General features: G+C 46.5%; 3 protein-coding genes across 3 annotated transcripts in view; 2 read left to right on the forward strand and 1 right to left on the reverse strand.

Moving 5' to 3' along the window:
• LOC119951776 (zinc finger protein 91-like) lies at positions 1 to 21,897 on the forward strand. The gene is made up of 4 exons (XM_038775124.1): positions 1 to 33; positions 1,946 to 3,876; positions 18,716 to 19,057; positions 19,310 to 21,897. The coding sequence occupies exons 2-4, from the start codon at positions 2,285 to 2,287 to the stop codon at positions 19,806 to 19,808; spliced, it is 2,433 nt and encodes an 810-aa protein (XP_038631052.1). The 5' UTR covers positions 1 to 33; positions 1,946 to 2,284; the 3' UTR covers positions 19,809 to 21,897.
• The window catches only part of LOC119951768 (zinc finger protein 721-like), a 290,874-nt gene that overhangs the window by 148,868 nt on the left and 120,025 nt on the right, over positions 1 to 21,981 (reverse strand). The window lies entirely within an intron of this gene.
• The window catches only part of LOC119951844 (josephin-2-like), a 27,016-nt gene continuing 21,062 nt past the window's right edge, over positions 16,028 to 21,981 (forward strand). The window contains exon 1 of the mRNA XM_038775224.1: positions 16,028 to 16,144. The gene's annotated coding sequence lies outside the window, so the exon portion shown is untranslated. The remainder of the gene's footprint in view (positions 16,145 to 21,981) is intronic.

The raw sequence follows: 21,981 nt of genomic DNA on the forward strand, positions 1-21,981 counted from the left end.
ACAGACTGAAACATCCTGCTGTGCCCAACATCTGTGAGTAAAACACTTTCTTTTCTCCCCCTTTCCATTTCTTTTCTCATTCTCACCTTCAATTGGTCACTTGCAGCAACTGAAGGGAAAGGAAGTGAATTCAGGGAGGGTGCAGACTCTGCAAAGCTTGGCCCAGGTCTCTCTCTCTCTTAAAGACATAGTAAGAAGTCTTACAACACCAGGTTAAAGTCCAACAGGTTTGTTTCAAACACGAGCTTTCGGAGCACGGCTCCTTCTTCACCTGAAGCCGTGCTCCGAAAGCTCGAGTTTGAAACAAACCTGTTGGACTTTAACCTGGTGTTGTAAGACTTCTTACTGTGCTCACCCCAGTCCAACGCCGGCATCTCCACATCTTAAAGACATTGACGTCCTTTGCTCCCTCAGCTTGATACATTTATTTGGCTAAAGGGATTCACTAAATTTACAGTGCAGAAGGAGGCCAATTGGCCCATTGAGTCTGCACCGGCCCTTGGAAAGAGCATCCTACTTAAGTCCACCTCATCCCCGTAACACAGTAATCTCCCCTAAACTTTTTGCACACAAAGGGCAATTTATAATGGCCAATCCACCTAACTTGCACATCTTTGGACTGTAGGAGGAAACCGGAGCACCCGGAGGAAACCCATGCAGACGGGGGGAGGATATGCTGACTCCACACAGGCAGTGAACCAAGCCACGAATCGAACCTGGGACCCTGGAGCTGTGAAGCAACTGGGCTAACAACTGTGCTACTTTGCTGCCCCTGATGGAGCAGGGTCTTGTGTTAAAATGGCAAGCAGGGACAGCATGGTGGCACAGTGGTTAATCTCTGCTGCCTCACGACGCCGAGGTCCCGGTTCAATCCCGGCTCTGAGTCACTGTCCATGTGGAGTCTGCACATTTTCCCCATGTCTGCTTGGCGTTGGCCCCTACAACCCAAAGATGTGTAGTGTAGGAGGATCGGCACGGTAAAATTGTCCCTTAATTGAAGACGGGAAGGTCAGGGTCCTGAATGCGCACACACCGAAGGTGCTCAGCAAAGCGACCACTGCCATCTAGGACAAGAGCAGCAGATACCTGGGAACCCCACCACCTGGAGGTTCCCTTCCAAGTCACTCACCAGACCGACTTGGAAATATATCGCCGTTCCTTCACTGTCACTGGGGCAACATCCTGGAACTCCCTCCCGAACAGCACAGTGGGTGTGCAAGGAGACCACTTACCACCACTTTCTGAACGGCAACTCGGGATGGGCAACAAATACTCACCTAACCAGCGACGCCCAAATCCAGTAAATTCATTTTTTAAAAGTAAAATTAGAGTACCCAATTTTTTTTTTCCAATTAAGGGGCAATTTAGCATGGCCAATTCACCAACCCTGCACATCGTTTTACGTTGTGGGGGTGAGACCCATGCAGACACGGAGAGAATGTGCAGACTCCACATGGACAGTGACATGGGGCCGGGATCTTCAATGAATTTAAAGACATTGTAGTGAAGCTTTGGCATTCTCTACCCCAGAGGATTGTATTTTCAAGACAGATTGACATGTTTCTCAATATTGAACATATCGAGGGATATGGGGCATAGTGTAGGAAAATGGTGCTGACGTAGATCGGCCAATGATCCCATTAAATGGTTGAGAAGGCTCGATGGGCTGAATCTCTGACTGCAGCTTCTGTTTGTTATGATCTGTGTCCAGGACAGGAAGCAGTGAGCAGGGACCTGTCAATCAGCCTGAATCAGCACCTTCAGGAGAATTGGGAGGGTGAATATTAGATACAGCAGAGTGAGAATGGAGGGAGAGTGTGTGGGATGGAGATTTACAGCTTTTGGGCAACAAGAGAGGAAAGGATGTTCCTGAGAAATTAAAATAATCTGTTCTGAATTTCTATCCTGTACTGACTGTGATGTCTTTTGTTAACTCATTTTACAGGCTGTTAAAACGATAGGATTTACAGACAGCAATCTCAAACATCACGTCTAGTTCTGACAGTCACTCGATTCATCGGCCATTATCTAGAAGGAATAATGTTTGCCCAACCTGTTGGCTTTAAAAGATTTTAAACGTCATTGTGACTGGAAAAGCACCAAGACACACACACCTGAGTGAGAGTGTCCCAGAGCACTGACTGTGGAAAGAGCTTTAACCAGTTACACAGCCTGAAAAAAACATTGCACCATTCACAGCGGGGAGGGACTGTACACGTGTTCTGTGTGTGGTCAAGGCTTCAACTGATAGTCCAACCTGGAGAGACTCGAGGAGACCCAAAATATGGATAAAAGGTGGAAATGTGGGGACTGTGGGAAGGGATTCAGATTCCCATCAGAGCTGGAGACTCATCGACGCATTCACACAGGGGAAAGGCCATTCACCTGCTCTCAGTGTGAGAAAAGATTCACTCAGTTATCCCACCTGAATTTACATCAGCAAATTCACACTGCGGAGAGGCCATTCACCTGCTCTCAGTGTGGAATGGGATTCATTGAGTTATCTCGCCTGAATTTACATCAGCGAATTCACACTGGAGAGAGGCCGTTCACCTGCTCTGACTGTGGGAAGGGATTCAGTCGGTTAATCAACCTGCAGACACACCAGCGAGTTCACACAGGGGAGAGGCCATTCACCTGCTCTCAGTGTGAGAAGGGATTCACTAACATGTCCAAACTGCGAAGACACAGGTTTGTTCATGCTGCAGAGAAGCCGTACACGTGCTCTCAGTGTGAGAAGGGATACAATGACTTAACCAACCTGCGAAGACACCAACTTGTTCACAATCAGAAGCCATTCACCTGCTCTGTGTGTGAGAAGGGATTCACTCAGTTATCCCGCCTGCAGACACACCAGCGCATTCACACTGGGGAGAAGCCGTTAACCTGCTCTCAGTGTGGGAAGGGATTCACTTACTTATCCAACCTACAGAGACACCAGCGAGTTCACACTGGGGAGAAGCCGTTCACCTGCACTCCGTGTGGGAAGGGATTCACTGAGTTATCCAACCTACAGAGACACCAGCGAGTTCACACTGGGGAGAAGCCGTTCACCTGCACTCCGTGTGGGAAGGGATTCACTGAGTTATCCAGCCTGATGGTACACCAACGAATTCACACTGGGGAGAAACCGTTCATCTGCTCTCAGTGTGGGAAGGGATTCACGGACTCATCCAGCCTAAAGAAACATCAGCGAGTTCACACTGGGGAGAAACCGTTCACCTGCTCTCAGTGTGAGAAGGGATTCACTGACTTATCCACCCTGTGGAGACACAAGTTTGTTCATGCTGCAGAGAAACCGCACACCTGCTCTCAGTGTGAGAAGGGATACAATGACTTAACCAACCTGCGAAGACACCAACTTGTTCACAATCAGAAGCCATTCACCTGCTCTGTGTGTGAGAAGGGATTCACTCAGTTATCCCGCCTGCAGACACACCAGCGCATTCACACTGGGGAGAAGCCGTTAACCTGCTCTCAGTGTGGGAAGGGATTCACTTACTTATCCAACCTACAGAGACACCAGCGAGTTCACACTGGGGAGAAGCCGTTCACCTGCACTCCGTGTGGGAAGGGATTCACTGAGTTATCCAACCTACAGAGACACCAGCGAGTTCACACTGGGGAGAAGCCGTTCACCTGCACTCCGTGTGGGAAGGGATTCACTGAGTTATCCAGCCTGATGGTACACCAACGAATTCACACTGGGGAGAAACCGTTCATCTGCTCTCAGTGTGGGAAGGGATTCACGGACTCATCCAGCCTAAAGAAACATCAGCGAGTTCACACTGGGGAGAAACCGTTCACCTGCTCTCAGTGTGGGAAGGGATTCAGTGATTCATCCAACCTGCGGAGACACCAGCGAGTTCACACTGGGGAGAGGCCGTTCACCTCTCAGTGTGGGAAGGGATTCTGTGTTTCCTCGTCCCTGCAAAGACACCAACAAGTTCACAATTGATCACAGTGATGGATTCTGCTGTTATTGTTTCTGCTTCAATTACATCCGGGGCTGCATTTCATTCTCTCTTCTCTTTCCGTCTCAGGGAATCTCAGACAGGAAAAAAGTGATGCAAACGTGGCGAACAAGAAATATTAAAGATTCATTAGATCAAAGGAAGAGGCTCATAAAATGGCCAAAATGAGTGTAAGCTTAAGGATTGGGAACTTGTTTTAGAATTCAGCAAAGAAGGATCAATAAACTGATCAAGAGAAAACTGGCGAGAAACATAAAAACTGACTGGAAAATTTCCTATGGAAATGTGAAAAGGAAAAGATTAATAAAGACCAATGTGGGTCCATTCCAGGCAGAGACAGGAGAGTTTATAATGGGGAATAAGGAAATGGCAGAGAAACTAAACAATGTGTGTCTGTCTTCACGGCGAAAGATACAGGAAATTGAAGGGGATCAGTGAGCACGAGGGACTGAAAGAGATTAGTATTAGTTTAAAATTAGCACTGGAGAAATTAATGTGGTTGAAAGTTAATAAATCCCCAAAAGCTGATGCTCAATATCCCAGAGTGTTGAAAGAGGTGGCTGTCGAGATTGTGGATACATTGGTGATCATCTTTCAAAATTCTATAGATTCTGGAATAGTTCCTGCAGATTGGATGGCGGTAAATGTAACCCCACTATTTAAGCAGAGAGAGAGAAAATGGAGAATCACAGACCCTTCAGTCACAGACATCCGTCGGAGAGAAAATGCTACAATCTATTATAAAGGATGTGATAATGTACGAATTAGGAGCAGGAGTAAAGCCACTCGGCCCCCTGAGCCTGCTCCACCATTCAATAAGTTCACGGCTGATCTGATTATAACCTCAAAACCACATTTTAGAACATAAGAACATAAGAACTAGGAGTAGGCCATCTGGCCCCTCGAGCCTGCTCCGCCATTCAATGAGATCATGGCTGATCTTTTGTGGACTCAGGTCCACTTTCCGGCCTGAACACCAGAACCCTTAATCCCTTTATTCTTCAAAAAACTATCTATCTTTACCTTAAAAACATGTAATGAAGGAGCCTCAACTGCTTCACTGGGCAAGGAATTCCATAGATTCACAACCCTTTGGGTGAAGAAGTTCCTCCTAAACTCAGTTCTAAATCTACTTCCCCTTATATTGAGGCTATGCCTCCTAGTTCTGCTTTCACCCGGCAGTGGAAACAACCTGCCCACATCTATCCTATCTATTGCCTGCATAATTTTTAATGTTTCTATAAGATCCCCCCTCATCCTTCTAAATTCCAACGAGTACAGTCCCAGTCTACTCAACCTCTCCTCATAATCCAACCCCTTCAGCTCTGGGATTAACCATTTCTTCAAATGTAAATGAGAATCAAAGGGCAAAGAAGGAGGCCATTAAGCCCACCATTCCCATTAACCTTTCACCCCCTTGCTTGGCAAGAATCTATCCAGCTCTCCCTAAAAAATATTCACAACTCTGCTTCCACTGCCCTTTGAGGAAGAGAGTTCCAAAGACTCGCAACCCTCGGAGAGAAAAAGTTCTCCTCTGCCTTAACCGGGCAAGCTATTACTTTTAAAGTGACTCCATTTCTAGATTCTTCCACAAGGGGAAACATCCTTTCCACATCCAGCCTGTCAAGGCCCCTCAGGATCTTATACGGTTCAATCAAGTCACCTAAACTCCATCGGACACAAGCCCAGCCTGTCCAATCATTCCTCATAAGACCAGCCTCCAATTCCAGGTAAACCTTCCAGTAAACCTTCTCTGAACTGCTTCCACCACATTGACATCATTCCTTAAATGAGAGCAATACTGTACACAGTGCTCCAGATGTGGTCTCACCAATGTCCTGTATAATTGAAGCATAACCTCCCTACTTTTGTATTCAATTCCCCTCACAATAAACAATAACATTCTATTAGCTTTCCTAATTACTTGCTGTACCTGTAAACTCGCCTTTTGTGATTCATGCTCTTGGACACCCAGATCCCTCTGAGTCTCAGAGCTCTGCAATCTCTCACCATTTAGATAAGAAGCTTTTTTATTCTTTGTGCCAAAATGGACAATGTCACATTTTGCCACATAATACTAGATTTTACAGATCTTTTCCTATTCATGTAACCTATCTGTATCCCTTTGTAACCTCATTATGTCCTCTTCACAATTTACTTTCCTCCCTATCTTTGTATAATAGGATCATAGGAGCAGGATTTGGCCATTCAGCCCGTTGAGCCTGCTCCACCATTCAATACGATCATGGCTGATCATCCACTTCAATGCCTTTTTCCCCACACTATCCCCATGTCCCTTTGTGTTATTGGGATTTAGAAATCTGTCAGTCTCTGCTTTAAGCACACTCAATGACTGAACTCCCACAGCCCTCTGGGGTAGGGAATTCCAATGATGCACAAATTGTAGATTTCTATAGATCAAATGATTGCCCTGTTCTATTCCCGTATCCCTGTTGGTTTTTTTCCCTCAAAAGCCCATCCAATTTCCCTTTGGAAACATTCCATCATCTCCGCTTCTACCCCCTGGTAGGAAGTGGATTTCAGGTATTTCCCAAATACAGCCAAACTCTGGTTCAAGTCTAAGATTTTCTTCAAATGTTAACAAGAATCAAAGGGCAAAGAAGGAGGCCATTAAGCCCACCATTCCCATGCTAGCTCTTTGAATGAACAATCTAATTGGTCCCATCACCCTGCAAGTTTATTTTCCTGCAGAATCTGTCCAGTTCCCTTTTGAAAGTTACAGTAGAATTTACTTCCTGCACCTTTGTCAGGCAGTGAATCCCAAATCACAACAAGTCATTCTGTTTTAAATCAAATACTTTCATGAGATACTGTGTTTGGATTTTCACACGGTATTTGAAATGCAGTGAAAGACATGGTTGTTACATAAAATCAAGTCTCAGTCTTTATGAGTGATCTTGGTGAGTGGACCGAGTGTGATATATCCAAGTTTGGAAACTAGTTCTAAAAATAAATTACATTTATTTGAGCGGCACAATGGCATAGTAGTTAGCACTGTTGCCTCACAGCACCAGGGGACCCATATTCAATTCTGGCCTTGGTCACTGTCTGTGTGGGGTTTGTACGTTCTCCCTGTGTCTGAGTGGGTTTCCACTGAGTGCCCTGGTTTCCTCCCACAGCCCTAAGATGTATGGGTTAGTGGGATTAGCCCTGATAAATTGCCCCTCAGTATCCAGGGATGTGCAGGTTAAGTTATGGGGTTACGGGTGAGTGGATATGGGTAGAGTGCTCTTTTGAAGGGTTGGTGCCGACTCGATGGGCTGAATGGTCTTCTGCACTCAAGGCATTCTATATCTATTTCTATAACACCTTTCATGACCACACAATCTCCTAAAGCTTTTTACAGCCTTTGAAGTACTTTTGAAGTGTAGTCACTGTTGTAATGTTTGAAATTCTGGGTATGCCTCATTAATAATATTTCTTTTTTTATAATTAATCACTCGTCATCTTCACTGTTATAAGTAACAAGGTTAAGGAAGTCAAGTTAAACTCTGAAACCTGACTGGACCTTTATTTTAAAAATTCATTCTGTATAAACCAAACTGTTTCTCAAAACTGCTGAATGAGGCGAAATAGTTTAAAGTAACAAATTGTTCCAGAATTTTGTAAAGCTACAGGGTATCATATCCTGCCAAAGTCTGGCTCAAGTCTAAGACTAATTGTTCAATCCAATCAAAGTTAGTAAGAAAGAAAGTAATTGTCTTCCATAAAACAGTCTTTTTCAACCAGTAGATATTGTATTAACCAAATGTATTAATTAAAGATTACTGTATTATTGAGCTGCCAGTCAGTAACAGATGACGGATTAAGTATTGAGCCTTAATTGAGTGACAATTAAATAATCAATAATGAATCAGTAGTTATAGTGAAAGACTGGGTTTTATTTGCTATAAAAACGTAAAAGCTTAATTGTTGTGTATGTAAAGAATGTGCAATGAGGATAAATGTACCGGCAAGAGAGACCTTCAAGCTCTGATTAGCCTCAACATTTGTAACTGTCTGAATAAGGGATTGTATAGAATCAGGTAAAGGGATAGTATGAAACAGTTCTATTGTATTCCTGTCTGAGATAATGAGAGAAGGTGGTGTCAGTAATTGGGGATCCAATTAAATTAATCCAGTGACCAAATTGACCAATGGTCATGTTACAACAGACCCAACTCTGATGGGAGGTAATGGTCACTTTGCGGATAAAAGTAGAGATTCCGAAGGTCTTCCTTGCTGGCCAAGTACTGAAGACTCCTGAGGCCGAGTTCGAAGGAAATTACTGTCAAAGAAGGAGCCAGACTCCCGAGGCTGAATTCCACAAGAATTACTGTCAAGAAGGAGCCAGAGAGGGTTACGCTGCTACAGACTGATCACCCACATGAAGTTGGAAAAGTCAATGTCTTAAAGTTTCATTGAATAAACTTTTTAAATTTAATATCAAGAGAATTCTGTCTTTGCCTTAATTGCTTTGTCTGAACCAAAGTGAATTTATTAAATGGTAACTTGGGGGTGGCTGAGATCAATTTAGTTCCAGAAAAAAAGATCAGAAAACATAAATCTTCAATTTAAAAAGTTGCATTTCTATAGCACCTTTCACAACCACAGGACGTCCCAAAGTGCTTTACAGCCAATGAAGTACCTGTGAAGTGTAGCCACTGTTGTAATGTGGCATGTGCAGCAGCCAATTTGCACACAGCAAGATCCCACACACAGCAATGTGATAATGAGCAGATGATCTGTTTTTAGTGATGTTGATTGAGGGATAAATATTGACCAGGAATCCGGGGATAACTCCCCTGCTCTTCTTCAAAATAGTGGCTGTGGGAACTTTTACGCCCACCTGAGAGGGGCAGACAGGGCCTCAGTTTAACATCTTATTTGAAAGAAGGCTGTTCTGACAGTGCAGCACTCCCTCAATGCAGGGACCAGGAATGTTGGATGTGATTTTTGTCCTCGGGTCCCTGGACTGGGATTTGAATCCACAACCTTCTGATTCAGAGGTGAGGGAGCTGCCCACTGAGCCATGGCTGACACTATCGACAATGCAAAGTTCGAAAGGGAAAGTTGCCCGTTAAAACTCCCACCCTTTGTCTTCCCTCTCACCCACTTTCCCTAAAGTACATCAATGTAACATGAAAAGGGGTGGCACGGTAATAATAGAAACCCCAGTATAAATAACATGGATTTGGTTGACAAATGTTGAAGTCTCAGTTTGGAGCCACAAGTTTTGGCTTCCCATTTGAGCCTCGGGCACCTTTCTGTCTCTATTGCTCATCTCAGTGACAGCCAGGAGACAGAGCTGGGGGCTGAATTTAGCTGAGAATAACGGGGCCTGTGCCCCAGTTGGGAATCTGCCATGGGAGTTGCACTAATAGAGAGACAGGAAGGTGCTGGAGGACTAACTGGGAAATGGGTTCCAACCGATTGTTATATGGATCACTCAGAGCTAAAGAGAAACCCATCTCTTTAAATACATATTCAGGGAAGAGGCTGCAATGAAATCTGTCCCTTTAAACCTGCACAAAAGCAGGAGGCTCAGATTCACAGGGTGTGGGAGGAGACTATTTGGCCCATCATGCCCCTGCTATCTGTTTGGAAGGACTCACTGATTCATCCAACTGCTCTGCTCTTTCCCCACAGCCCTGCAAATTCTTACCTTTCAAGTGTTTACCCTTTGGAAAGATACTATTGAATCAGCTTTCAGGCAGATCAGAACAGCTCGCTGTGTCAAAAAATAAATCTCATCTACCCGACTGGCTCCTTTGCCAATTACCTTGGAGCAGTCATTTTCAAATCCAGCGGCACGACCCGTGGGTGGGTCCTGGGCGGGTATCGGGAGGGTCGTGCCGTGGCATTCCGGATCACGGGAATTGGTGCTCAACGGTGCAACCGGCCTTTAGAATTCCGGCTGTTCCCCGTATACGTGCCCTCAGCAGTGTGCAGGCCCGGAGCCCAGCGGGGTAGAACGCGGCCTCCTGATGACAGTGCGCTGACCCAGGAGCAGAATTTTTTTTAAATGGCTGGAGTCTTCTGTCTCGCATGGTGGCAGACAGCAGGCCACACTGACATCACGTACTCTGGGAGCACGCGAGTGATTCCTCCATTTTGAGCTCCAGGGCCTCTGGTGAACAATCCATGAAGAAGAAGCTGTGAACAGGAACAAAGCAGCAAAAGATGATTACTTGAGGTATGCGTTATTTATTGTCCCACTGCAAATCAGGATTCAAAGTGTGTCATATGCAGGGACGCAGTGGGAAATGAAAGTTTAAAACCCTCAAAACTTCAAAGAGATTTGATGACGAAACATGGCGGGTGCGATTCTCCGCAAATGCGGAAAGTCGTAAAGGCTGCCGTGAAACTGGCCGTGTTTCACGGCAGCCTCCGCGCCCCCTCCCGGGACCCGATTCTCCCCCCCCCCCCCCCCCGGGTCGGGGCTAGCAGCGCGGCCCCATGAAGAATGGCATCGCGGGCTTAGCGACCATCGCTAAGCCCGCACGCCAAGCATCACGGCGGCTGACGCGCACGATGACGTCAGCCGCGCATATGCGTCAAACCCGCGCATGCGCGAGCCGTCATGCCCCTCAGCCGCCCCGTGGACTGATCCTGCGGGGCGGCGGAGGAACAAAGAGTGCGCGGGTATCGGACCCGCTGCCTACGATCGGTGCCCACCGATCGCGGGCCCATGCCACCCTTGGCACGGCCGTGGTGCGGCCATGCCAATCGGTGTCATGGTTGTCCTGGACGGCACTTTGCGGCCGTTTTCACGAACGGTGAGAGCAGGTGTGTTTGTGTTCGTGAAAACGGCCGTAAAGGCCTGGAAACTCGGCCCATCGGCCAGGGGAGAATCGCAGTTTGCCGTAAAAAACGGCGAGCAGCGATTCGTGTCGTGGGCCGGCCATGGGGTGGGGGGGGGGGAGAGAATAGCGGGAGGTCGGGAAAAATGTCGGGAAGGCCCTCCCGCTATTCTCCGACCCGTCGTGGGCAGCGGAGAATTGCGCCCGGCGAGTTTGAGGATAAATGTCTTCATTTTTTTCAATGGATGCAGTGAGATCCTAAATAATCTGCTGAAGTCATTATCAGGGCTGAAACATTGAATAACAAAGCAAGTGAGATCGTGAGGACCAAGCAGGCTCATTTGTCACATTAAAGGTCAGTGGTGGGTCGCCAAGGTCGGCCATTGAGAGTAACATAGATCAGCCGACGTGGCTCGCAAAGATCGGCCAACGTGGATCGCAAATTTCGGCCGATGTGGGTCGCAAAGATCGACCAGTTGGCAAAAATGGGTACTAAGTAAAACTGTTTGAAAAACACTGCCTTGAGGGACTCACTTTCTGTTAAAGAGCCTGTCAACCCTTCTTACCCGCTATCAATGTGCATCAGTCTAATCAAGAAAAGTCAACACAAATCAAATATTTTTCCTGATAAAAGTTTATTAATGAAACTGAACATGGTTATAAAAAGCAGAAAATGAGTGGTGGCTCAAAGACAGTCAGAGTAAAAGGATATTGACAATGTTCTGGACCCAAATGGTTTCTCTTTGGCTCCTCTGTACCCTGTTCCTGTGACTCCTCACTTTGGGTGTCGGGCACATTCAGCCTGTTTGGGGATCGATGAGTATGGAAGCTCTACGTGTTTAGGTTTGATGATGTCAGTACATTGTGGTCATTAAAAAGAGTGGTGATTCCATGGAGAATAGTTGGAGTCAGCCACTTTATCATAATTGGTTGTTAAACTTCACCTCATTAACACATTTGTGTAATTAATAATTTGTACTGTACATAAGCTCAGTGCTGAAATATCTTCAATAGCATCTCCCTTTAAGTGTCAGATACTCTAACGTAGCTTTGGACTTGGATAACATGTCTCGGGGCCACTGGATTTCTCGATGAGCTTTCCAGCCAATGATGTACTTTCTGAAATGTAGTCACTGTTGTGTTGGAAACGTGGCAGCAAATTTTGGCAAAACAAGATAGGAACATAGGAACAGGAGTATGCCATTTAGCTCTTTGAACCTGCTGCCCAATTCTATAAGATCATTGCTAATCTGGCTGAGATCTCAACTCCACTTTCCTGTCTCACCCCCATAACCCTTGTCTCCTTTGTCAATAATCTGTCTAACTCTGCCTTGAATATATTCAATGACCCAGCCCCACTGTTCTCTGATGAAGAGAATTCCACAGACTAAACACCCTCTGTGAGAAATATATTCTCCTCAATCACCTTCTGAATGGTGGATCTCATTTTGGTGAACTATGTCCCCTGGTTCTAGTCTCTCTCATATTTGGAAACATCCACCTAATTTCCACCCTACTGAACCACCTGAGGATTGTAAATGTTTCTATAATATTACCTCTCCTTCCTCTGAACTCCAGTGGTTCCGGACCTAACATGTTCCACCTTTCTGCATAAGAGAAGCCCTTCATCCTGAGAATGAGTCGAGTGATCCTTCTCTGAACTGCTGTTAACACAATTAAATGTTTGTGTTTTAAACAAAGTGAAGAAATAGTGCACAATATTGCAGATGTGGTCTCACCAAGGCCCTGCACAGCTGTAACTTTTGTTTCCCTTGTGGGAAACATGAATGTTTCAGTTGTTTTCCTAATCACTTAATGTACCTTCATATTAACATTTTGTGATTCCTGCACCAGGACACCCAGATCCCTCTTCAACACTGAGTATTGAAATCACTCTCCATTTAAATAGAATTGTGTTTCTCTATTCTTCTTGCCAAAGAGAACACATTCAAATTTCCCCACATTATATTAGGTGCATTATATTAGGTTAGGTGGATTGGCCATGCTAAATTGCCCGTAGTGTAAGGTTAATGGGGGGATTGTTGGGTTACGGGTATACGGGTTACGTGGGTTTAAGTAGGGTGATCATTGTTCGGCACAACATCGAGGGCCGAAGGGCCTGTTCTGTGCTGTACTGTTCTATGTTCTATGTTCTATTCCACCTGCAAATTGTTGCCCACTCACTTAACCTGTCTGTATTTGTGTGTAATCTTCCTACAACCTATTGACAGTTAACAAAATCCCACAAACAGCAGGAGGATAATAATGTTCTTTTTTTATGATGTTGATTGAGGGATATATATTGACCCACAAATAGCGAACGTGAGCTGGATTTAGACTGTCGGAGACAGGTTAGTTTTACCCTACTTAACTCCACTGCTCTTCTTCAAAACGAATGATGTGGGATATTTTATATTCACCAAAGGAGAAAAATGGGACAACAGTTTCACACATCATTTGAAAGGTGGCACCTCCAAAAGAGCAGCACTCCCTCAGCACTGCACTAGAGGGCAGCTATGAGTTTTGATTGAGAAATGAACCCAGAACATAGCAAAATGCAGCACAGAACAGGCCCTTAGGCCCACGATGTTGTGCCGAACTTTTATCCTAGATTAAGAGCAAATTAATCTACACCCCCTCATTCTACTATAATCCATGTACCTATCCAATAGCCACTTGAAGGTCCCTTATGTTTCCGACTCAACTACTTCCACAGCCAGTGCATTCCATGCCCCCACTACTCTCTGGGTAAAGAACCTATCTCTGACATCCCCCCCCCCCCCCCCCCCCCATATCTACCACCATTCATCTTAAATTTATATCCTTTGGAACTCAGAGGCAGGAGTGTTATCCACTGAGCCCTGACTGACAGTGAAGGTGAAGAAGATTGGGACGAAACATAAAGGGCAGCACGGTAGCATTGTGGATAGCACAATGGCTTCACGGCGCCAGGGTCCCAGGTTCGATTCCGGCTTGGGTCACTGTCTGTGCGGAGTCTGTACATCCTCCCCGTGTGTGTGTGGGTTTCCTCCGGGTGCTCCGGTTTCCTCACACAGTCCGCAGGTTAGGTGGATTGGCCATGATAAATTGCCCTTAGTGTCCAAAATTGCCCTTAATGTTGGGTGGGGTTACTGGGTTACTGGGCTATTGGGATAGGGTGGAGGTGTTGAACTTGGGTAGGGTGCTCTTTCCAAGAGCCAGTGCAGACTCGATGGGCCGAATGGCCTCCTTCTGCACTGTAAATTCTATGATATGTGGAGCATCAAAACCATCACAGACCAGGTGGACCTTATGGCATGTTTATTTGATGTCCATTCTATGTCATTTCAATCAGTGGAAGATTTCCGACTTGGAATTGTTGATTTCACACCAATGCATTTGTTTGGGTGCGATGCTGAAAGTGAACTGTTTTATTGTAAAATAATTTCAGCTGAGAGTCCCTGAATGAATGTGGAAAGATCACAAACAGCAGTTCTTAAAGAGACACTGATCACCCAGCAATCAGCAGACACAACTGAATTACAGGAAGGACAGGACACAGGGTGTGCAATTCAAATGTGGTTCATTTGACCTGAATCCAGAATTTTAAACTCCACCTCGGTGACAGGAGTCTCTAACATCAGCAAAAATAAGTCCCAACCTTCAGGATCAATAAGGTTTGGGACAGCAACAACAGCAGAATCACTCTTTGTCTGAAGTAGGCTCTCATTAACACGGCAATGGGGCAGCACGGTGGCACAGTGGTTAGCATTGCCGCCTCATGGCACCGTGGTCCCAGGTTCGATCCCGGATCTGGGTCACTGTCCATGCGGAGTTTACACATTCTCCCCGTGTTTGCGTGTGTTTCGCCCCCACAACCCAAAGATGTGCAGTCCAGGTGGATTGGCCATGCAAAATTGCAACTTAATTGGAAAAACTGAATTGGGTACTTTAAATTTAAAAAACAACACAGTAATAAAGTTATACTGTGAAACTCCCCGAGTCGCCACATTCCGACGCATGTTAGGGGACACAGAAGGAGAATTCAGAATGTTCAATTCACCTAACAGCAAGTCTTTCAGGCATTCTAGAACGAGAGGTAATAGTCTGAGGATAAGATGGGCAGCATGGTAGCACAGTCGTTAGCACAGTTGCTTCACATCTCCAGGGTCCCAGGTTAGATTCCGGCTTGGGTCACTGGCTGTGTGGAGTCTGCACGTCCTCCCCGTGTCTGCGTAGGTTTTGTACAGGTGCTCCGGTTTCCTCCCACAGTCCAAAAATGTGCAGGTTAGGTAGATTAGCCATGATAAACAATGGATTGGCCATGATAAATTGCCCTTAGTGTCCAAAAAGGTTAAGTGGGTTACAGGGATGGGGTGGAGGCCTGGGCTGGGTGGAGTGCTCTTTCCAGGGGCTGGTGCAGACTCGATGGGTTGAATGCCCTCCTTCTGCACTGTAAATTCTATGATTCCACCGGGTGCTTCGGTTTCCTCCCACAAGCCCTGAAAGACGTGCTGTTAGATCATTTGGACATTCTGAATTCTCCCTCTGTGTGCCCGAACAGGCACCAAAATGTGGAGCTTGGGGCTTTTCACAGTAACTTCATTGCAGTGTTAATGTAAGCCTACTTGTGACAATAAAGATTATTTAAAATAAGAGGTAACAAATTCTAAAGAGTTGAGGAGAAACTGCTTCTCCCAAAGGGCTGTGAATCTGTGGAATTCACTACCCCAGAGTGCGGTGGAGCTGGGACACTGAATAAATTTAAGGAGGAATTAGACACTTTTAATCGGGATGAAGGATTATACTCGATGGGCCAAATGGGCTAACTCTGCTCCTATATCTTATGACCTTCTGAAAGGGGGAGACATTGATTTGCTCCCAGAGGAGAAAGTTTTAGTCTGAAACTCATTGTCCAACCTCCACATTGTGACATCACAAAGGAACTCGTCCTCTAAATCAGCCAATAGGAATAAATCCGCTCCGCGGTGACGTCTCTGCACAGCGCGCGCAGATGCGGAAGCCCCGCCCCCAACCACAGTTCCCTTCCTCCACACATCTTCGAGACAAGGTTTCCAGGCAACCGGCTGACAGTTGCGGCCGTCGATGATCTCCTCCTCCCCTGACCCGGAACTGCGCATGTCTCAGGAAAGGGGAAGCTGCGCATGTGCAGAGGAGCTCACTGCCGCTGACCTTACTGCTGAGGTGTTGACCAATAGGAAGATTGGAGGACCGGAAGGACTCTGTTTCTCCGCCAATCAAAGCTCCCCCATTGTCTCAATGCGGAAGCTGGACATGGAGGTTTGTGCTGAGCAAAGTTGTTGTTCCCAAACCCTGAATGAGCTTGAGCTGCACACAGACTGAACCTTCCTCCTGTCTCCAAGATCTGTGAGTAAAACACTTTCTTTTCTCCCTTTCCATTTATTTTATCATTCTGACTTTCAATTGGTGACTTGCAGCAACTGAAGGGAAAGGAAGTGAATCCAGGGAGGGTGCAGACTCTGCAAAGCTTGGCCCAGGTCTCTCTCTCAAAGACATTGACATCTTTTGCTCCCTCAGCTTGGCACATTTATTTGTCTGGCTAAAATGATGGTCTCTTTCCTAATGTTCACATTTAAAGGGCTGGTTTCCCCAGGAGATGGTTGACATTAAAGGGAACAGTAAACAGGACAAATCACACACAACCAATTACTTCCCTGTCGGAACACTCTCAACCATCAGCAAAGTGCTGGACGGAGTCATTAACTGCGCCATCAAGCAGTACTTACTTAGCAAAACCTGCTCACGGACGTTCAGTTTGGGTCCCACCCGGGCCAGTCAGCTCCTGACCTCATTACAGCCTTGGTTCAAACATGGACAAAAGAGCTGAATGCCAGAGGTGAGGTGTGAGTGACTGCCCTTGGTTTCAAGACAGCATTTGACCGACTATGGCATCAAGGAGCCCCAGCTAAACTGGAGTCAGTGGGAATCGGGGAAAACTCTCCGCTGGTTGGAGTCATACCTGGCACAAAGGAAGATGGTTGTGGTGGTTGGAGGTCAATCATCTCAGCTCCAGGAGTTCCTCAGGGCACACTCCTTGGCTCAACTATTTTAGTTGCTTCATCAATGACCTCCCTTTTATCATGAGGTGAGAAGTGGGGATGTTTGTGGATGACTGCACAATGTTCAGCACCATTCGTAACTCCTCAGATAATGAAGCAGTCCATGTCCAAATGCAGCATTCCCTGCACAGTATCCAGATGTTGGCTGATAAGTGGCAAGTTATATTTGTGCTACACAAGTGCTAGGCAATGACCATCTCCTATAAAGGAGGATCTAACAACCGCCCCTTGACATTCAGTGGCATTAGCATCGCTGAATCCCCCACAACCAACATCCTGAGAGTTACCATTGATCAGAAACTGAACTGGACTAGCCATATTCATACTGTGATAGGGCAGGCCAAAGACTACAGCGAGTAACGGACCTTCTGACCCCCGAAGCCTGTCCACCATATACAAGGCACAAGTCGGATGTGTAATTGAGTAATCACTACTTGCATGATTGAGTGCAGCTCCAACAACACTCAAGATGCTGTCCTACACCATCCAGAACAAAGCAGCCTGCTTGACTGCTCCCCATTCCACAAATATTCACACCCTCCGCCAACGGTGAACTGTGGCAGCTGTACATACCATCTACAATGTGTACTGCAGTAACTCACCAAGGTTCCTCAGATAGCACCTTCCAAACCCATGACCACTACTATTGAGAAGGACAAGAGCAGCAGATACCTGGGAATCCTACTACCTGGAGGTTCAGCTACACATCACTCACCAGACGGACTTGGAAATATATCGCCCTTCCTTCATTGTTGCTGGGGCGACATCCTGGAACTCCTTCCCTGACAGCACAGGGGATGTACCTACAACTCGAGAACTGCAGCGGTTCAAAAAGGTAACTCATCACTGCCTTCTGAAGTGCAACTATGGATGGACAATAAATGCTGGCTGAACCAGCGACTCTCACAACCTGTTAATGATTTTAAATTTTTTTTATATTGGACAGAGATATATGGAATGTATTATATATATTATTGATGGTTCTGTAATAAAATACATCCATTATTATTTCTAGTTTTGTAATATAGTACTGTACCTACATTATATAGAATCACCCCATCTCTAATCAGTAAATATACTTAGATGGAGAGTCTCAGCTCTTGTACAAGTTGTAGTGAGTTTAGATTTGTTGATCAGCATCAATCAACACCTTACTAAGAATTGGGAGGGAAAGGAAGTGAATACATTCTGTATATTATGCACATTTATTGTCCAGTAACAGAGACATATATCTGTCTGGCAGTCTCTGTGTCCAGGACAAGAAGCAGTGAGCATGGATCTGTCAATCAGCCTGATTCAGTGCCTTCAGGAGAATTGGGAGGGTGAATATTAGATACAGCAGAGTGAGAATGGAGGGAGAGTGTGTGGGATGGAGATTTAGAGCATTTGAGGGAAAGAGAGAGAGCTAACAATGTTCGATAGAAACTAGAATTGTCGGTTCTGAATTTCTGTCCTGTACTGACAGTGATAATGTTTGTAAAATATTTTTGCAGGAAGTAAGAACAAGAAGAGTTTGAGGCCAATATCTCAAACTAAATATCACATCAAGAACTGACTGAGTCACTCAAATCTTGGGAGTCGAATATCATCGGCATTTGAATCTAGAAGGAGAGCTGTTTGTCTATTCTGTCTGCTTCAAGAGATTTTAAACATCAGTGTGTCTGGAAAAGCACTGAGACACACACACCCGAGTGAGACTGTTACAGAGCACTGACTGTGGAAAGAGCTTTAACCAGTTACACAGCCTGAAAAAATACTACACCATTCACAGCAGGGAGAGACTGTATAGGTGTTCTGTGTGTGGACGAGGCTTCAACTGATCATACAACGCGGTGAGACGCAAGATCACCCGGACCATGGAGAAACCATGGAAATGTGAGGACTGTGGGAAGGGATTCACAGCCCCATGCCAGCTGGAAAGTCATCAACGCAGTCACACTGGAGAGAGGCCTTTCACCTGCTCTCAGTGTGAAAAGGGATTCGCTGTCATTGGCAACCTGCGGAGACATGAACGAGTTCACACTGGGGAGAGGCCGTTCACCTGCTCAGACTGTGGGAAGGGATTCACTCATTTAACCAACCTGCAGAACCACCAGCGAGTTCACACTGGGGAGAGGCCATTCATCTGCACTGTGTGTGATAAGGGATTCACTCGGTTATCCCACCTGCGGACACACCAGCGATATCACACCGGGGAGAGGCCATTCATCTGCTCTGTGTGTGATAAGGGATTTGCTCAGTTATCCAACTTGAAGAGACACCAGAGCTCTCCCACCAGGGCGAGGCCATTCATCTGCTCTGTGTGTGATAAGGAATTCACTCAGTTATCCAACCTGCAGAGACACCAGCGACTTCACACAGGGGAGAGGCCATTCATCTGCTCTGTGTGTAATAAAGGATTCACTCAGTTATCCTACCTTCATAGGCACCAGCGACTTCACACTGGGGAGAGGCCATTCATCTGCTCTGTGTGTGATAAGGGATTCACTCAGTTATCCAACCTGCAGTCACACCAGCAAGTTCACACTGGGGAGAGGCCATTCATCTGCTTCGTGTGTGATAAGGGATTCGCTCGGTTATCCTACCTGAAGAGACACCAGAGCGTTCACACTGGGGAGAAGCCATTCATCTGCTCTGTGTGTGATAAAGGATTCACGCAGTTATCCAGCTTGCAGACACACCAGCGACTTCACACCGGGGAGAGGCCATTCATCTGCTCCGTGTGTGATAAGGGATTCACTCAATCATCCAGCCTGCTGAAACACAATGTCACTCACACCAAGAGCAGGGCCTTTAAATGCTCTGACTGCAGGAGGGGTTTCAAAAGCTCTCAGCTACTGATGTCCCATCGGCGCGTTCACTCTGAGGAGAGACCGTTCAGCTGCTCTCACTGCACAAAGAGCTTTAGAACCTCATCCAACCTGATCAAACACGAGCGAGGTCATACCTAACAATGAAGCAGAATACCCGGAGGCCTTGTTCACCGTGGCCGGGGACTTTAACCAGGCCAACCTCGAGTGTACAGCCAAAATTCCACCAACACATCTCCTGTCCCAACAGGGGCCCCAACAACCTTGACCACTGCTACACAAACAGCAGATGCGCCTCTCAATCCATCCCCCAACCGCACTTCGGAAAATCGGACCACAAGATGGATCTCCTTCTCCTGGCATACAAGCAGAAACGTAACGGGAGAATCTGGTTAAGAATGTCGTGCAAATGCTGGTCCGAGGCAACAGAAGAGCTCCTACGTGACTGCTTGGAGTCAGTGGACTGGTCCATATTCAAGAACCCAGCAGCCAACCGAAACGAGTTTGCCAGCACCATCACAGACTTCATCAGCAAGTGTGTAGAAGATTGTGTGTCAAAGAAAGTAATATCTATGTTACCCAACCAGAATCCATGGTTTAATCGGGTGATTCACTCCGTACTGAAGGCCAGGTCTGAGGCATTCAAGACAGGTGACCCTGACCTAGACAAGAAATCTAGGTACGACCTCCACAAAGCCACTAGGGACGTCAAAAAACAATACCAGACTAAGCTAGAGTCACAGACTAATGACATGGACTCTCCTCGGTTGAGGCAAGGATTCAACAACATAATGAGCTGCAAAGCCGAAAAGAATCTTTGGCAACAGGGCACCCCTCCCCGACAAATTCAATGCATTCTCTGTTCACTTCAACAGGAAACCAACAAACCTTTGACAACTGCCCCAGCAACCTTGGACACACAAACCTGTGACATACCAACCGTCACAGCCTCCAAAGTCAGATCGGCCTTCTTGAAAGTGAACCCCCGGTAAGCGGCAGGTCCTGACGGGATCCCTCGTCCTGCACCCAGATACTGTGCGGACCAACTGGCGGACATGTTTCCGGACATCCTCAACTTCTCCCTACTCCGTTCCGAGATTCCCACCTGCTTCAAGACGAGCACCATCCATACCGGTGCCAAAGGAGAACCAGGCAACGTGCCTCAACGACTACCATTCGGTGGCCTTGGCATCGATCATTATCATGAGCTTCGAGAGGTTGGCCATGAGACACGTCAACTCCAGACTCCCAGAGTGCCTTGATCCACTGCAATTTGCATACCGCCGCAAGCGGTCCACCGCAGACGCCATGGCCCTACCTGTCCCCCGCAGACACCATGGCCCTACCTGTCCACCACAGACGCCACCGCCATCTCCCTGGCCCTACACTCATTCCTGGAGCATCTCGACAACAAGGACTCCTATGTCAGACTCCTATTCATTAACGACAGCTCTGCCTTCAACTCCATAATCCCAGCCAAGCTCATATCAAAACCTAGGACTTGGCTCCTCCCCCTGCAACTGGATATTCAACTTCCAGATACATAAACCACAATCAGTAAGGATAAACAACAATGCCTCCTCCTTTGCGTTAGTCCTCAATACAGGGGCCCCACACGGCTGTGTACTTCGCTCCCTACAGTATTCCCTGTACACACACGACTGTGTGGCAAAATTTGGCTCCCACTCCATGTTTGCCGATGACACGACTGCAGCGGGTCAGATCTCAAACAACGATGTGTCAGAGTACAGGAGGGAGATAGAGAACCTAGTGGCGTGGTGTAATGACAATGATCTATCCCTCAATGTCAGCAAAACTAAGGAGCTGGTCATTTACTTCAGGAAGTAAAATATCTTACACACCCCTGCCTGCAGCACAGCTTGGTATGGCAACTGCTCAGCCCAAGACCGTAAGAAACTACAGAGAGTCGTGAACACAGCCCAGTCCATCACATGAACCTGCCTCCCATCCATTGACTCTGTCATAGCTGATATGTTCCCAGTGCCCCATTCTATCCCTGCAGCCCTGCAATTTAGTTCCCTCAAATACCAATCCAATTTCTGTTTGAAATTCTCCATTGTCTTCATTTCCACACAACACCTCCCCCTCACAGGTGGCGAGTTCTAGTTCATTACCATTCGCCGCATCAAAATATTTCCCCACCCCCCCGCCCCTCCAACTCGATTTTCAAATTTGCTGATGACACCAACGTAGTGGGTCGGATCTCAAACAATGACGAGACAGAGTACAGGAATGAGACAGAGAATCTGGTGAACTGGTGTGACGACCATAATCTCTCCCTCAATGTCAACAA

The sequence above is a fragment of the Scyliorhinus canicula genome, chromosome 17, assembly GCF_902713615.1.
Source record: "Scyliorhinus canicula chromosome 17, sScyCan1.1, whole genome shotgun sequence".
Classification (NCBI taxonomy): Eukaryota; Metazoa; Chordata; class Chondrichthyes; order Carcharhiniformes; family Scyliorhinidae; genus Scyliorhinus; species Scyliorhinus canicula.

What these genes read in the sequence shown, in the direction of transcription:
- LOC119951776 (XM_038775124.1), top strand. Translation starts at nt 2,285, where the DNA reads ATGGATAAAAGGTGGAAATGTGGGGACTGTGGGAAGGGATTCAGATTC. An exon ending in CACCAGCGAGTTCACACTGG is followed by an intron (nt 3,877 to 18,715) that starts GGAGAGGCCGTT and finishes CACCCGGACCAT; the next exon opens with GGAGAAACCATGGAAATGTG. An exon ending in CGATATCACACCGGGGAGAG is followed by an intron (nt 19,058 to 19,309) that starts GCCATTCATCTG and finishes CACTGGGGAGAG; the next exon opens with GCCATTCATCTGCTCTGTGT.